At 37.7% G+C, this 17,328-nt stretch overlaps 2 protein-coding genes across 2 annotated transcripts; one reads left to right on the plus strand and one right to left on the minus strand.

Annotated features, from left to right (window-relative positions):
- The first annotated feature begins 535 nt into the window (after positions 1-535).
- Positions 536-9,504, plus strand: LOC127965443 (coenzyme Q-binding protein COQ10 homolog B, mitochondrial). Its single transcript, XM_052566258.1, has 5 exons — positions 536-703; positions 3,325-3,477; positions 7,081-7,273; positions 7,415-7,516; positions 8,054-9,504. The coding sequence occupies exons 1-5, from the start codon at positions 603-605 to the stop codon at positions 8,219-8,221; spliced, it is 717 nt and encodes a 238-aa protein (XP_052422218.1). The 5' UTR covers positions 536-602; the 3' UTR covers positions 8,222-9,504.
- A 1,024-nt stretch (positions 9,505-10,528) lies between these two features.
- Positions 10,529-17,028, minus strand: LOC127965442 (60 kDa heat shock protein, mitochondrial). The gene is made up of 11 exons (XM_052566257.1): positions 16,882-17,028; positions 15,062-15,237; positions 14,616-14,951; positions 14,422-14,517; positions 14,233-14,326; positions 13,708-13,876; positions 13,291-13,390; positions 12,903-13,148; positions 12,644-12,818; positions 12,369-12,547; positions 10,529-11,900 (listed from the first exon to the last, which is right to left on the minus strand). The coding sequence occupies exons 2-11, from the start codon at positions 15,233-15,235 to the stop codon at positions 11,742-11,744; spliced, it is 1,728 nt and encodes a 575-aa protein (XP_052422217.1). The 5' UTR covers positions 15,236-15,237; positions 16,882-17,028; the 3' UTR covers positions 10,529-11,741.
- Between the last annotated feature and the right edge of the window lie 300 nt (positions 17,029-17,328).

The following is a 17,328-nucleotide window of genomic DNA, read 5'->3' on the forward strand; positions in this document are numbered from 1 at the left end:
ACAAACAATGCGCATGCGCAGAACACAACGACTAGATGTCAACACCATAAATTAAACACAATTAAAAAACAAAAAATTGACTACATTTGAACTGGTAAGAGGAATACACATTATATGGGGTGTGCCACGTATATATTGTTGTGGAAAAAAATATATAAAAAAGAGAGTTATTGTTTCTTCAGGTCTAACAGCAACATTACTTGGTTTGTTGCCATTTGTTCTTTTATTATTATATTTCACAACAATATATAAGGGGCAGATATATGCATTTAAAACTAAATAAAGCATTTCCTCTTTTTTTCAAACTTATTAATGCTTTTTCACTGTGTCCTCAAACAAATTTAGCTGTAACCTTTACTAACTGTGCACTGTGGGTCGCGCAGCCTGGGCAACCCAATCTCGCGTCCCGTGACACTTCTGCGCACTTCTTCACACACTTACGTCAGTAGGCTACCTACATGAGGGACAGAAGAACGAACCAATCAGAGACCAAGGAATACAACCTCAGCCAATGAGATCCTACTGCAGGTCTCTGAGAAGGCTGGTCTTCGAGACGGAAAAGAGTTCTTGACGGGAGGAGGCGAGAGAAAGGCGAAGTGAAGATGGCGAGAGGCTCCCGGTGTTTGAGAAGAGCGGTAGTGGAGTGTATCAGAAACCTGCCATCCACAGCCAGTCGAGAAACACCTGGCAGGAATGGAGTGAGGTAATTAACGACGGTTTAATGTTTCGCACTGTACATATGCGCTCATGTGAAGATCGAAGTGGTTAAGTGGAGTAACGTTAACTCGCGAGCTGCTTTCTTTGGTTTGACGGTTAGTTTCGCTCTTACAAGTGGAGCGAATTAAAGTCCAACTTGACAACTTTGTGTCAATAAAGCCTTATTTATCGTCCAACAATGTATTAAAACTTATGACGTGCTCAAATAAATGTGTTTTAAAAACTACGTTAAGGAGGGGCTGTGAGGGAGTCACAGAACTGGTTGCCAGATAGCCTAATAAGTGACAGTGGAAAGTTTCATGTATCATGTAAAGCTGGTGTTTGTTCATATTTATGTTATTTATTTAAACCCAACCAATGCAACCAAATGCTTTTTAAGGGGAAATAACACAATGGTAGGACTTTTTTTTTTTTTTTTTTTTTTGAACAGCTGGTGTTTATACAGATTTATTAATTTAAGGTAACTGCAGAACAAAAGCACTCAAATTATTTTTATTAGGGAAATGCAAAAGACAAATTTCGCACCCATCATGACATTTGCATATAGTACAAATGATTTCATTAGCAATTCTTTCCAAGCACCTTTGCAGGTATGCATTTACAGGAGTCTGCAGCATGTGACATCACAAGCCGAGCTGTGACGTTTGTCACCTGTGGCCAGGGACTTGGTGTACCCCAACCATGTGCTGGGCAGCAGAATGATATAACTGCTTGGCATAAGGCCATGTCAAGTGTCTGATGGCGACTGTTATGTCAACGTTGGCTGTCACAGTTACGCCATGCTTGACAGCTCTTGGCAGCTCTTGTACCAGCAATAATGTGCATGAATTTGGCAGCCACTCTTTCCATTGATGAGATATTGTGCCATTTATAGAAAAAGACCTCATTCCCTTGTGTTTCAGATATGTGTGTGTGATTGATACGACACGCTTCAGACCCATTTTAACGGGATGGGGTGTTAATACTTCCCTTGACTTGCTTGTGGTGGTCAGTGATTATGCTCTGCTTATGATTTGTGTCTTGACAAATGGAGGGCAGGTGAACATGTCATGGGATGTCTATCTTGTATTTCCTTTAACCCTGGTCCTGCCGCATGAATGCACTGCTTCTTAAAGTTTTGCAGTTATTGATGAACTGTTTAAATGAAGAAGTACATGTTCCAGTGCACAACAGCTGGTATTGTGGATTGCTTGTGTGGTCTTAATTTGTATGGCCGGTTGCATCACAGTTGGCTTGTTTAAGCTCCTCCTTTAGCATTTCAAAAGCTTGTCATTCAGAGCTTTTGTAAATTCAATAAAACCAGAGCATAGCAAATAATACGATACAGAAAACCCTTTGTACACACTATTACATATACATTTTGCACAAAGGTGTCATATAGAGTATTATATGTAAATTCCATGCAGCTATGTCTAGGCAACACATACTTCTCATATTCTGTTTACAGTTTAGTAGTTGTAGTTTCTGTTAACTCCGCTGTTATTGACAGCCATCGTTAGCCGATTCAAATCTACAGTTGAGTGTCTCATAAGAATTATAATATAACTTATTAACGATTAGAGATGTGTGACCTGGCGATAGCGATTTTTGCTGATTTCGATATCTTTCTGAAAAATATAATTGCATATATATATATATATATATATATATATATATATATATATATATATATATATATATATATATATATATATATATATATATGCAATTATATTTTTTTAGAAAGTTATCGAAATAAATCTATTATTAAATATATAATATAAGATGCCATTGTTTGGTGAGGTCCAGTTGGGGAGTTACGGAATGGCCTGGCTCAGCAATATCATATTGCGCGCTCATTAATTGCTTATTTACTGAACTGCAACATACCACACTATTCAGTGCCAGTCCCGAAAAACGAATGTGATTGAAAATTGAAAATCGAATGCCAACCCACCAAATGAATATTCGAATAATCAAATATTCTGGTCCAGCCCTAATTGTAGTGTTTCTTATAGCATTCTGTTTTATATAATTTTCTGTTGATGTTGAAATATCATTTTACAGTTTATAACTACGGAGCCCTGCAGATGACATGCAAGAAAAATAAATAAATCGTGTACACAGTTTACTAATTTGTTCCCTCAGTGTACTAAAATGTGCACACGATTACTATTTTGTTCCCTCGATTTGTTAATTTGTTTTTTTCAATGAAGGATTTGTCAGACTGAGTCTCACTGAACTGCCTCAATAAATGGAGTAATTGCACTATATGTTTGTGTGTGGCCCACAAAGGACAAATCCAAAAAAACTTGTAAATTTTCCAGTAGTCTGTTCATTTTTTTATTCTGAAAATACATGTTATTGGCTTTATATTAAGGCCAAATAGTAATTGTCTATGATCCTCTGGATAAAAGGCTTTGTCTTGATTAAGAGTCCTAATCTTGTTAATTGCACAAATCTGTCTGTGAGGCTCATGGGTTCTCTCTGCTCATAGGAGACATCTGCTATCTTAAGACATCCAACAAGCCCACAGGGCCTAAATTATTTCAAGTACAAAAAGTCTCATACAGTTTTTTTATGCTGTTGTTGCTGAATGACATACTTTCACCCTCTTTTTTTCAACAGATATCTGTCTTCATGTGGGATTCTGATGACCCGGGTGCCTCCCCTCTTCAGGGCTGTGTCGGGTCGTGCTGTAGTGGCTCCAACAAGGAGCTTCTTCAACTTCTCGGAGACCTTTAACAAGAGAAAGGAGTACTCTGAAAGACGTATCATTGGGTATGTTTCCAACCTAGTTGGATATATGGTGCATGATCTGTTCCTATTTTTTTTTTTTTTTTTTTTTATTGAGGTCCATGATTACCTTAGCCCCAGTGTCCCTGCAAATGATGTTTATGTAATAGGGCATGGGAATAATATTTGGTGTCAGCTTTCTAGGTCTCTGGGGTTATTGGAGTGTGGATCTGTACCGTTTACACATGTCATCACAAGTTACTTAGGAACAACTTTTGAAGCCTGAAATTTTAGAGCAGAGGGCTCCGTCCAGATCAGATGTCCTGCAGAATTTAGATCCTGCAGTAATACAGCGCCTGAGCTCATACTAAATTAGATGAGCTTGTCTACAGTCTATGAAGTATGCAGGGATTACAATTTTCCATTGCTACGATGGATTTCCTTCAATTGATAGTTTTCACGTGATGTCGCACACTCAAAGGAACGCCCACCTGGAGGGCAAAACAAAGCTTTGCTCCACTGACCGCTAAATAATATTTTACGCAGTTTACATTTAGTAATGTAGTAAAATGCAGATATTTAAATGTGAAATTCAGTAAACCCCTTATTGATGATGTATATTTTATACAGGCAAGCATATGAACCCAGAATATAAACCCAATGTGCAAAGTTTCACGATAAATGGTTTCCCATAGAAAACCATTATAAGGAAAACATTGAACCATTAAGTGGATTGCGTTCATATTCCAACCTCATTTGCTTGCTTAAGTAAACTATGCATCATTAATATAGTGATTACTTAATTTGATCTCTTAATATTACAGTTTTAAATATATTAAGACACTTCAAGTGTTTTTATAATGTTTGTAGCACTGTTTAATGATTGAAATATTGCTGCGGGTGTTTAATATAGATTGGAAATGGCTAACACTTTAATTTTGTTAACATACCTTTGTTTTATTGTAACATGCAGCGCGTTGTTCTTGTTCTGCCGGCACACCAAAAATCATCCTCGCCATGGCTACACCTTCTCAGTGACAACATTGTAATGCCACTCGCATCATTCTCAGTGTGGTTATTAACAAAGAACACAGAGCAGAACTTGAATTTTGATAACTTAATAACAATTCTACTCATTAACGTAACATTTGCACATGCTTTCGAGTCTTGAGAACTCACTCGCGTGCTATCATTTTCTGTGCTCCCACAGATTGTGATGAGGAGAGCTTCAGTTTTTAATAGTTATTAAGGGAGTTTGCAAACCGTTCAATAAACAAGTGCCTGATTTTGCTCCATTTCTTCAACGAGATTAGTTCCAAATATAGTAAAAGCACAGCCGCTTCACTTCTATAAAAGCAAACACAGTTGAGTTTCATTAATTCAATGACAGTGCTTTTTTGAATGAATCTAGTAAGTCAGTGATGCATGATTACCCATTCATAAAGACAGTCACTTGCTTTATTCCTGAACGAATCAGTCATGTGAACGAATCAATTTAATCAATGATTCAGTGATTAAATCAGTGACTTGCTGCCACCTGATGGCGGATCTAGTTTAATTTTTAGCTTATTTCAGTTATTTCAATCATTTAATATTTCTGTATTAAAAGTTGTATATTTAAAACATTAATCTCCACATAAATGTATTAATTTAATTGCACTCATGCCTCATTAAACATCTGAAAATGTTTCTACAAGCCACTTTTGTGTTCTGTGCCACCTCTGTAGGACAAATAATTATTTATTAATACTAATTTCATATGATTGGTAACTTATTTGTCCTATTGTACTTCTTATGATGTTGTTTTAAAAAGAAATTTTAAAAGCTTATAAACATTTTTGAATAAGACAGGGATGAAAATTATGCCATTACAAAGGTAAAAAGAAAATACCCCTGTAAGTCACTTTAAGGAGTCAAATGTCACCTTGTATTAGGAAGGATCATTTTTGATCAGAATTTTTTATAATTGATAAAACGCAAGACGGTGCTCCTATTTTTTATTTATTTATTTATTTTTTTATCAAGAGAACAAGTGCTCCTTAAAATAATAGTAAGCATAGAGCCATGTGCCTAAATAAACCTCCTGCTGCCTTTCATTATACAGTGAAGACTGCCCAGGGCTATTTTACAGTTGAACAGATTATAGTTACACCTAATTGAAAAAATTAAAGTACTGTTAATTTAATTTTTATCTTGTTACTGTTTTTGTTTGTGCCATTGATTGTCATTAATTTACTTGTTCTTATTTCATTATTTACTATTTACTTGTCTTTTTAGTTATAAATATAAATTAAGATAAATTCAATTCTGAGTGCACGTGATTCTTGGGTGTGGAGGGTGCATGGTCCATGGGAAATAGTCCTCTCACCACAGCTGGAAAAAATCCTAGGAAACACTGCATACATTTAATAAAATTAGAAAAGTGCCATTTACTAAGACAAAAAGAAAATGCCCCTGTGAATCACTTTGAGTCAGATGTCACCTCATATTAGGAAGGCTAACTTTTGATCAGAATTTTTTATTATTGATATAGATTTTTTTTTTTTATTGAAGGTGCTCCTTAATTTTTTAGGGTTGCACGATATATATCGGCCGATGATGAATGCACATCTAGTCAGTAAAGCTGGTTATCTAATCAGCGGTAAATTCCATCAGGTGTGTGATTTCATATACTACACAGAGCCATTGTTAACTGACAAGCTGCGCAAATCCACATTCATTATCATGTTCACTATTGACCGATATATATCGTGCACCGCTAAAAAAAAATTTTAATTAGGAGGACAAGGGTCTTTAAGGGCAGGATTGCAACTAGTCATAATTTCCCTTTGTGTCCTCAACATTTACTGCTTCAAGCAAATCTCTTATTGTATTATTTAGAGATTTTGCTAAATCCACTTGTTTTAGCATCCTTGTAAACCTGGAATTGAGTCATTTCTATAAATATTTTCTTATCTGTTATCTTTAACGTGAAGGTCTTTAAAATGCTCCAGAATGAGACTTTGAAATGTAAGAGATGTCGATGTTTACCTCGTTGGACCCTGTGTACACAAAACTGACTGCAAACAAACAGTGTTTGACCTTTCGAGAGTCATTCCCACACTGATAGAGTGTGATATCTGACTGGTTCTCTGAATCAGCCATCACAAATATTTCAGTGACAGCACTAAATCCAATCTCAACTTCAGCAACAACCTTTTTTTGGGGGGGGGGGGGGGGGGGGGGGGGGGGGGGTCACACCTGTACAGTGATGAGATCTATTTTAGGCATCCAGTGAGGTTATGAGCTGCCACGACTCATAACCCTATCTCAGTTAGATCCATATTGAACTCTGCACTCTTCAGACTATGACTGCGGTCTGTGTTGTGGCATAATGACTAAAGCTTAGTGCTGGTAATCAGAAAGTTTAGGAGCTATCACTCTTGTGCTCTTGAGCATTTAACCCTGAATTACTTCTTTGTATTTAGTATACTGTAAGTCACTTTGAGTTAAAGTGTCTGCTAAATGACTACTTGCTTGCATAGGAAAATCCTATCCCCCTAAGAAGTCCACTCCCAAAACAAGAATAAGACAATTTGTTGTTAATGTCATTTGCACACAGGACACCATTGTATTATCCTGGCTAACTGTCTTTTCCTTGGCTCACAGGTACTCAATGCAAGAAATGTATGAGGTTGTGGCCAAAGTAGAAGACTACCTGCTGTTTGTGCCCTGGTGCAAACGCTCAGAAGTTGTATTCAGCCGCTCTGGATTTTGCAAGGCCAAGCTGACTGTGGGCTTCCCTCCTGTGGTAGAAAACTACACTTCGCTCATTACTACAGTTCGCCCGCATTTAGTCAAGGTATATACATCATTTTATTTTCTTAAGTGGATCTATTTTATAGATTATTTGCATACAAACACTTCATAACACTTTTGTTGGCAATACAGTGTATGAGCTTAAAAAGTCATTTTTAACTCCCTTGCTTTTTTGCATCTTCAGGCATCTTGCTCTGATGGAAAACTTTTCAGTCACTTGGAGACGGTGTGGCGCTTCAGCCCTGGTCTTCCTGGCTACCCCCGTACATGCACCCTTGACTTTGCTGTAAGTATTACAAGCACTGTCTGGTTTATCATCCTCAGGTGAAGCTGGAATGAGATGTACTATTAAACTTAAATATCAAATATTAATATTAAGTATATTTAAAGGTGCTTGCCAAGACTAATACTGTTGCTTATATTTGCAGATGTAGTTCAATCAAAAATTAAAGTTTTGTCGTCATATGCTCGCCCAAGCTAAAAGACTTTTGTTCATTTTTAAATGCAAATGATATTTTTAATGATACCTTTGAATTTTGCCCCTCCATTTAAATATGGTAAACAGAAGCTTTTCTCATGTCATGAAAGCAGATATGAACTTAAGAGGTTTGAGTTCCAGTCACTTTCTCTTGTATTTCTGAGAAGTCTTCAAGTCCTTTGATATGAGCCATAAAATTTATGTATTACCAAATTTGATTCAAAGCAGATTTTATTTATTTATTTATTTTTAATTATAATTTTACATATGGAACACTAGCTTTTTAAATCTTAAATTATCTAAATTTCTACCAACTGTTGATTCCAATCTTTTGTCCGTTCCTAGATTTCCTTTGAGTTCCGCTCGCTCCTGCATTCTCAGTTGGCCACAGTTTTCTTTGACGAGGTCGTGAAGCAGATGGTGTCTGCCTTTGAGCGGCGAGCGTCCAAGCTATACGGCCCGGAGACCCAGATCCCACGTGAACTGATGTTCCACGAGGTCCACCACACGTAGTTCATTCCACAGCTTCAGACGGATGGGGAGGGGATTGTTGTTTCAGGGAACTGGGGTTTTTATTGAAAGCGTACATTTAAGAGTATTACAAAGATAGCTGAGAGAGCGGGAGCTCTGTGTGCCTGTATATCGTCAGTGCCTGGTCCAAAAAACCAAACCAAACAGTTTAAAAAAAAAAAAAATTATGCAAAAAAAAAAAAACCTAACCAAATGTGGCTGGATATTTTCATCGATAGCCAGATTGTGCCCACTGAGCCCTGTTCCACTACCTCTGTTAACTTTTTAAAACCTATCAGGATGGCACCATGAGCCGTACATTTTAATAAGAGGACCTTGAGATGGTTTTTAAAACCGCTGCCAAAAACCATAATGGCTTCATGAATGGCACAAAAGACAAAAGGTCATGGGTTTCTTCGAGAGGATGTTATTTTGAGATATTTTATGGAAAGATTGTTATGTTACAGTTTATACGACAGGTGAGTGATGTATTTATTAGAAAGCTTTTAAGTGATCCTTTAAGATTTCAAGAAAGGGATGAGGAGACTCAACTTGAGTGTGCATTCGGCTGCAGCAACAGTCAGTCTTCTGCACGCAACGCACACAAAGTGCTATCAGGGTATCAAGGCTACACACTGGACTCCGGTCTGTTGTATTCTTGCATACCAGCACCAAAAAGGGCATGAAAAATAAACTCTAAGAGGCTCCCTTTCACCACACTGTCTTGTGTTAAACCATTTTGCACAGTTTAGTACTGGCAGTGGTGCTCCAGTTCACTCCTCCGATGATGTAAAGATTAAAGAGGTGTGCAATATGTTTGTATGATGTTTTTACCAGACTGCTCACCCATCTATGATATCCACTGCTTCTAAAAGGGCCCAAACTCTGGGAAACGGAGCTGAACGTAGCTAACCTTTCCCAGAGCTCTCATCAGATTGTAGTGAGGTATCCTTTAAAGATTCCAGTTCATACCCTGCTCGTTTCCACATGCTTACTGCCTTACAGAGAAGGTTTCATGTTATTTATCATTATCTCAAAAACATGTATACGAGTATCTTGTATTTATTTCGGTTATGGGTTAAGCACGTGTACATATCTAGTGTAAGGCCACAGACTAAACTTTAGTGTACAATTGAGCTATAAAAAACAAACAAATTGATAACCTTTTTCTTTCTTTTTTGGGATCTCTTCTTTTTGATTGTTTTAATTGAGGTGTTTTAATGAGCGTGTTGTGGGTGAATATATATCCTGCCTGCATGGTTTATAAACTATTTTTATATGTAAAACCTAGCCTTGTGTCTGTTTGTTTACCCACATCTGGTTCTGACTGGTTTCCATTTTTAAAATAGGCTGATCATGAGAGGGATAATAATAGAAGGCTTCTGAGTAACCTGTGTCTTGACCTCTAGTGGCCAGTGACAGTGATGGCCCTGAGATCCAATTACAACTCTGGCTCTGTTCCAATTAAATATTAGCATTATGCTTAATGTGCAGGAAATACAGTATGCTGCCTACTGCTTTTATTTTTTAAATAGTCAAAATATGTATGCTGCATCCTTGAAAAAATACTAATTAACTTTATTATATTATTTCAAAATTTGAATAGTAATCAACTAAGCAGATAAAAAGTTATTCTGAAAGTAAATGCTCAGAATATCTTCTTAGTTAGCAGCAGCAGATCTGTTAGATACTTTGATGGTGAACAGTCAATATTTTTGTTATTCACTGGTAATTTCAAATGTGAGTGCAGCTTGCAAATCATTGAAGGCTGAACATCTACATTAATGACTTATTAAAAGAGAGAGAGAGTTGTGGTGTTATTCACATAATTGTCAACAAGTCCAACACATAATATGAAATCAGAATGAACCTGTTTCTTAACATGTTCCTGATTCTATCAGTTCGTATGATAAAAGAACACAAGTTTGTGTTTGCAGTAGTCTAAATGTAGTTTGCCTTATTTCTAAGACAATTGCCTTTCAGACGTCACTGAAGCTATCGAGGAGAGTAGTCTGGTATGGAAAGCCCGCTTTTCACAATACAAACAATTCTCAAAAATCGAGGCTTGGCCTTAATCGTGAGTGGCATTTTATGGTGAATTAGGCTATAACACAATTTACATTACATAATTCATTTAGCTGACGCTTGTATCCAAAGCGACTTACAATTGCTATACATGTCACACCAAAGACATATGTCCAACACCACCCCCCAATGATAAGTTTAGTTTATTTATACAAAGATTTTTAATATCAAATCTTTGACAAAGAAGCCACAGATTGGCTAGGACAAAAAACAGGCTAAAACTCATTCCTTTTTGAACATTGAATTTTATTAAATAAAAAATACAGAATTAATAATGACTATATTATACAAAACATTGTTGAATGATCATGGTTGCACATTCATAGAGAATGTAGCTTTAAAAACAAACAAGTAATTCTCAATGAACGGCAGGTTTTTTTAAACACTATTCTGTACCACTACTCAAAAGTTAGATCTTTAGAATAATAATCACACTCATTTCATTTAGTATTTATCTGGGCATACACTTGCATGGCTGTTGTAAAAATGGTTTCACCCATCACTCCACTCAACTTTCCTACCATACTCCAGTCTTTACCAAAAGATGTTCAACCCCCAGATTTTGAAGGGACAGTTCACTCAAAAAGTCAACCAAGAGAGAGAAATCTCCAACATGCTGTTCAGTGCTGTTTTAGACCTCTCTGGCATTCAAAATATAATATATAGTGTTCCACAGGAAAAAAAACTAAGTCATAGAGGTTAAAACACGAAGGTGGGTAAATGAGTAAATTACAGTTTGTTTGTTTTTGGAGAACTATCTCTTTAAGAAAAGAAAACAGGAACACAGAAAAACATCCGTTTAAGCCAATATCAACATCTTTCTATTCCGTGAGAAAAACTAAAGTTACAAAAACAAGGAAAAACAAGTACTTGCTTCGTCACAGCTGTGGAATCCTCAAATGAGGGGTTTATTTTTATATGAAACAATGAACAGCATACAAAAAAAATGACCTGATCAATGAAGTGTAATTGTTTGTTTTAGATACAACTGGTCAAAGTTCCTACTACTTTCTTGTTCATGAAGACAAACTTTAACCTGAACATCAGGCTTTTAAAGCCCCTACAGATGGTCTGATTCAAAACCAGCTATACGCACAATGACATTCATACAACACAACAGCATGACAGTATGCAATGTTAAATGCACTTTCCCATTAGATGTTGCTGAGCACAATGTTATAGAACAAAGGCAGACAGACTCTTCCTGGTAACATTATCAAGAACTTGTCTTTTAAAGTGGTAGGGTGACATCTTCAGCCATGAGTAGAGAGATAAGATTGGACAGCAGTGGAAGGATGGGAGACTGTAAGGTCCATTTCTTTTGCTCCATGATCAGACCACCAGCACTCAATATCGGCAGGTTTTTTTCAAGTCGAAAGGGAGGGGCAAATCATGTCCCCTGCCCACAACCCTTTCACTAAAGTCGGTGCAGATCAGTTTAGAATCCCATGCCTCCCATACCACCCATGCCTCCCATTCCTCCCATTCCTCCAGCCGGCATCTCCTTCTCCTCCTTTGGTATTTCGGTGACAACGGCTTCAGCAGTAGACAGAAGAGATGCAACGCCTGCAGCATCTAGCAGTGCAGTCCTCACGACCTGCAGGGGGAGACAGAGACAATACACTTACTGAACATAAGGAGCGTTGTGTTTTTGATAGGGACACACCAGCCAATAGCTGATTAATTACTGATTAAACCATTTAAATGCTACAAAAGAATTTAGGTAGTACATCATCTATTAGGCATCACAACAAAATATAAAAATATACATAAGACTTTTTTTAAAAGAAATTAATGCTTTTAAGTAATAAGGTGTTGAACGTATCAAAAACTTTTAGAAATGTTGCAAATGATTTCAGTTTCAAAAAATGCTGCTCTTCTGAACTTACTATTCAAAGATATTCTAAAATATTCTTCAAAACCGATCTAAAAAAAATGTTTTAAACAGCATTGCATATAATGTAGGGAAAGTATTTTAATATACATGTCGAGATATTAATTGACAGGAACCACTCTGACATATTACCGATTTAAACTGATGAGTTTTTGAATCACAAATACACACCTTTGTGGGGTCAATAATGCCTCTTTCGACCATGTTGACATATTCTCCATTCATGGCGTCATATCCAATCTCTGGAGCGCTCTGCAAGATCTTCTCCACCACCAGAGAGCCCTCAACTCCAGCATTCTTGGCAATAGTCATTGCAGGAATACGAAGCGCTCTGCGAATTATGTCGATACCTTAAGTTAAAAAAAAAAAAGTCAGTTTGGTGAAGTTAAGAGAGGGTTATTTCTTACAGGACATCTGGAGGATGAGATCTACACTTTAGTCCTTACCGATCTTTTGATCATCATTGGCTGGCTTGATGTTGTCCAGGGCTGGGATGCAGCGCAGCAGTGCACATCCTCCTCCAAGAACTATTCCCTCCTCCACAGCAGCTCGAGTGGCGTTCAGCGCATCAGTGACACGGTCTTTCTTCTCATTCACTTCAACGTCACTTGTTCCTCCAACCTTATAAAAGAGAATGATTTTCTTTATCATGGTGATGGACACATTATACTAACAAATGACAATCCGTTCTTCCTGCTTTCATACCTTAATCACAGCCACTCCATCAGAGAGCTTGGCCAGACGCTCGTTGAGTTTCTCCTTCTCGTAGTCACTGTTGGTGCTCTCCAGCTGTTCTGCGATCTCATTCGCACGCTTCTCAATTGCTGCTGGATCACCACGGCCTTTGAGGAGCATCGTGTCATCCTTGGTCACAATGACCTCGCCGACCCTGCCGAAGTCATGTGCCTGGATGTCCTCAATGGCCAGACCCACAGCCTCATCACCAAACACCTGAAAACACAGAGATCGGGTGTGTCAACAGACTTTATCATGTTATTTATACCTCAAGAGATGATTCATGCAATAATACAATGTTAAAGCATTACATAAATGAGCTATTAATTAAGATGAAGACAAAAGCTTCAGCACATACCGTGCCTCCGGTGGAAATGGCCATATCCTGCAGCTGGTTTTTCCTGTTGTCTCCGAATCCCGGAGCCTTGACTGCAACGACCTGAAGTCCAACCTTTAACCTGTTGGTAAGTTTTAGCATTGACCTTTAACCCAGAATCTTTAAATAACATCCTTTTCTTAAACCTCTAAAGGATCATCATACCTTACAAAAAAAATGGTTTCCATTACAGTTATAACTTTGATATATCTCTTGCAAATGTACTGTAATAATAGCCTAAATAAACAAATAATATTAAGAATAAAAAAAGCCAAATACCCTGAAATCTATTTGGAGATTCCATATTTCTGGAACCAGAAGTTCTAGTTCACATTTATCCATTCCATGCATCTCTTGCAAACTTCTTGTTGTTGTGCGAAGGTGTTTTTAGAGACAAACCTGTTGAGGACCAGTGTGCTGAGTGCCTCTCCATCCACATCTTCAGCAATGATGACCAGAGGCTTGCGATGCTGGTTGGCAAGTTCCAGTGCTGGCACGATGCTCTGTACGCTGGAGATCTTCTTCTCACTCAGAAGCAGGTAAGCATCCTGGAACTCACACTTCTGGCCTGCAAACAGAGAATATATGCTGCTGTCATTCCAGCCTTAAAGGAATGGTACACCCAAAAATGACAATTTTGTCATCATTTACTCTTTTCGTTCAAAACACAAAAGAAGATATTTTGAAGAACTAAACAGTTGCTGGCCCCCATTGACCTCCACAGAAAGCAAAGAAATACTATAGAAGTCAATGGGGGCCATCAAATGTTTGATTACCAAGCTTTATTCAAAAATATCTTCTTTTATGTTCAATATAAGAAATAAACTCATATGGGTTTGTAAATGATGACAAAATGTTCATTTTTGGGTGAACCATCCAATTCATACTGGTACTAACGCATGAACTTCAATTCAAATTACACACCTTTAGCAGTGTTGATGAAGTAAGGAGAAATGTAGCCACGGTCGAACTTCATGCCCTCAATGATCTCAAGCTCATCATGTAGGGTTTTACCATCCTTTAAATAAGAATTACAGCCCAAGTGTGAGGTATTTTAAGGATCAAACCATCAATCCACCTGTACTAAATACTACTTCTACGGAAGTAGCCTACCTTCACTGTAATCACACCCTTACGGCCCACTTTCTTCATAGCATTGGAGATGATGTTACCAACTTCAATGTCTCCATTGGCAGAAATAGTGGCCACCTACACCAAAGAAAGATTGACAGAAACAAAAAGTAAAAAATAAAATAAAATAAAAAAAACGACTATATTTAGTAGCCATTTTTTAGGACACTTCTTACTTGAGCAATCTCTTCTGGTGTTGTGACCGGCTTGGAGAGTTTCTTGAGTTCACTGATGACTTCTTCCACCGCCAGCATGACTCCTCTACGGATCTCCACAGGGTTGGCACCTTTGCTGATGGTGTCAAATCCCTCCTTGGCTACGGCACGGGCCAGAACTGTGGCAGTTGTGGTGCCATCTCCAGCTTCCTCATTTGTGTTGTTGGCCACGTCCTGTACCAGCTTGGCCCCGATGTTCTTATACCTATCCTTCAAATCAATACTTTTGGCAACTGTGACACCATCTTTGGTGACTTTAGGGCTGCCCCAGCTCTGCTCAATGATAACGGTTCGACCCTGGGGTAGAGAGACAAATCTAGTTGTTCGTGCCATTAATGATTACAAATGTGACTTTAAGAGGACTAACATATCTGCTGTACCCTGGCGACTGATTAAACTCAGCATACCTTTGGTCCCATGGTGACAGCCACAGCATCAGCCAGCAGGTCAACACCCTGGAGCATGAGGGCGCGGGCATCTGCTCCAAACTTGACATCTTTGGCATATGCACGGGTCAGGTGTGGGGCCAGCGCCCTGCACACTGGCCTCATCTGTTTCATCACACTGGGTAAACGCAACATTCCTTTGATAAAGAGAGTAGAAGCAGAATGCTTTCGTTTTTTATTTGAATTATTCATGATTCAAGTGATTTTTACATCATTAGAATAAAAAATAAAGATGGTTTTAGGAAACCAATCATTTTAGACCAGGACCCCACTGTCCACAATTTTCAAGGGCTCTTTATACATTCTTATTGTGTGTGTGATTTATTGGACAAGGATTAGTAATAAGATTTTTTTTAACTCAACTTCTACTTGATAAAATATTTTAGAGCTCGGCATGACTACAAAAATTTTATATAAAGTTTTTTTTTTTCATAGTAAATAATTTAAAGACATCTTGAGGCACCCTCGGAATCCCTGGTTGAGGACTGGTTAAGCAAAACGGGTAGCCCCGCCCAAAACCCATGGCATTGGCTGATGTTGTTAGAGAACCGTTTCTGATTGGCTCACAGTGGCCGACCGAACTCTTCTGAGCTTCTTTCTTTTTCGTTTATAGACCGTTGTCACACATTCTCATCTAACGATCACAAGCGTGATTTTTCACAATATTGTATTGACATCTGTCAGGCAATAAAGACATTTAATGCAATATATTCAACCTCCTAAACTCCCATACCCCACTGAAAAAAAAAAATAAGTCTTGTGTTGAGGTCACATGAGAACATATCCGGATGCCAAAAATTTGTATTTGCCCCCAGTGGCCCCCGAAGGCATTATATGAACATTAGCCTGATTCATTTATTCACGTATCTTCATCATAAGTGTTCAAAATACCAAGGCTTTCCATTAAAGCATGCTTTAGAAAATACGAGGATATAATCTGGCATGGTTCATCTGGACAGTTACAACGTTAAAAGCCAGATCATCAAGCATAAAAAGAAGGGAAAGGGTTTTAAAAAGCAAGGATAACGGGTAATAATTACACTAAAATGAAATGTGTTAATGTTTATGTAAAGTACACGCGTCATTCAGAGCCTGCAATGGGTCTCTATGGTCTCTCGTCATTACTCCACGTGCGTTCAGGGCGTCACAAGGTCAAAATCACTCCGCGTCACGACAGAGACGGAAATTATCTCTTTCATGCCCATGCGTTCAAGTTACAAAGTTCCCGGGTTATTCCTTTTGTTTTAGCAAAACTAACCATTGTAGCCCTGACACCAATTAAATATTTAATACATAAAAGGAGTAAAATTCTTAGGCCTAAATAGTACTGAATTTCCTATAGTTAGCATGCAAGCTATAATCACCACTATATTTCAGTTAAGACTGATATTTTTTATGTTGCTAATAAAGTAGTAGTCAATAAAGCAGATATGACACTGATGCATTAGAATTACCAAGCAATGTATGAGATATGCATGATATATTGCTTGCATTTATGCCAGTTATTCTCTTGAGCACCATCAGCATCTGTCATAAAAGTATAAATGTTCTGGAATACGATGGTGTTAAATGACAGCTAATTACACAGTAAACATGCACAATGTTATTTTACAACTCGACAGCACTAACTGACAGCTCTGACATTACAAAATGATGTAACATCTTACATATCTGCTTCTTTGATCTCATTAATCTTTATATTAACGGGCCAGTAAATATCGTTATGCAGTGAAGTATGTTTATAGGTTTAAAAAACGAATATAATGCTATAACTGACTTACTGCAGAGTGATCTGGAAGTGAATGAAGGGATTCGCGTGTCCGTAAGCACAGCAGACTGAATGAAGAGCTGCTGCAGTTACAGCACTGAACTCACGTGTGTTCTTCATCCGGGTAACCTCCCCTCGCCCTGACATCTGAATAATACCAATAACCCGCAATTAACAAACAATATACACGCTTTAAACTCTTAAATACACAGACTCTTTCATTTGCTTTTTGTTTCAATGTCACCCAGCACATTTCGTTCACACTGAAGGAACATATAAATAAAATACATTAAAATAGCCCATTATATTCTTGTTATGCTCGTTCCTGGGTTTCAAATTCGAGAATTTTCGCAGATTGTATTGGAGAAAAAAAGACGTCAAAGGTCAAGATTGTGCAACAAGAAATCCTATTGCATTTTACAAATTTCTTTGATTTTGTTTAAAGTCTTAAATATTATAT

The sequence above is a fragment of the Carassius gibelio genome, chromosome B9, assembly GCF_023724105.1.
Source record: "Carassius gibelio isolate Cgi1373 ecotype wild population from Czech Republic chromosome B9, carGib1.2-hapl.c, whole genome shotgun sequence".
NCBI classification, from domain to species: Eukaryota; Metazoa; Chordata; class Actinopteri; order Cypriniformes; family Cyprinidae; genus Carassius; species Carassius gibelio.

Bases quoted from the DNA above. Each gene is read 5' to 3' on its own strand.
- LOC127965443 (XM_052566258.1), top strand. From the start codon at position 603: ATGGCGAGAGGCTCCCGGTGTTTGAGAAGAGCGGTAGTGGAGTGTATC. The intron at 704-3,324 runs GTAATTAACGAC...TTTTTTCAACAG, and splicing joins CCTGGCAGGAATGGAGTGAG to ATATCTGTCTTCATGTGGGA. The intron at 3,478-7,080 runs GTATGTTTCCAA...CTTGGCTCACAG, and splicing joins TCTGAAAGACGTATCATTGG to GTACTCAATGCAAGAAATGT.
- LOC127965442 (XM_052566257.1), bottom strand. From the start codon at position 15,235: ATGTTGCGTTTACCCAGTGTGATGAAACAGATGAGGCCAGTGTGCAGG. The intron at 14,952-15,061 runs GTATGCTGAGTT...TCTCTACCCCAG, and splicing joins CTGTCACCATGGGACCAAAG to GGTCGAACCGTTATCATTGA. The intron at 13,391-13,707 runs GTTTGTCTCTAA...ACTTACCAACAG, and splicing joins AGCACACTGGTCCTCAACAG to GTTAAAGGTTGGACTTCAGG.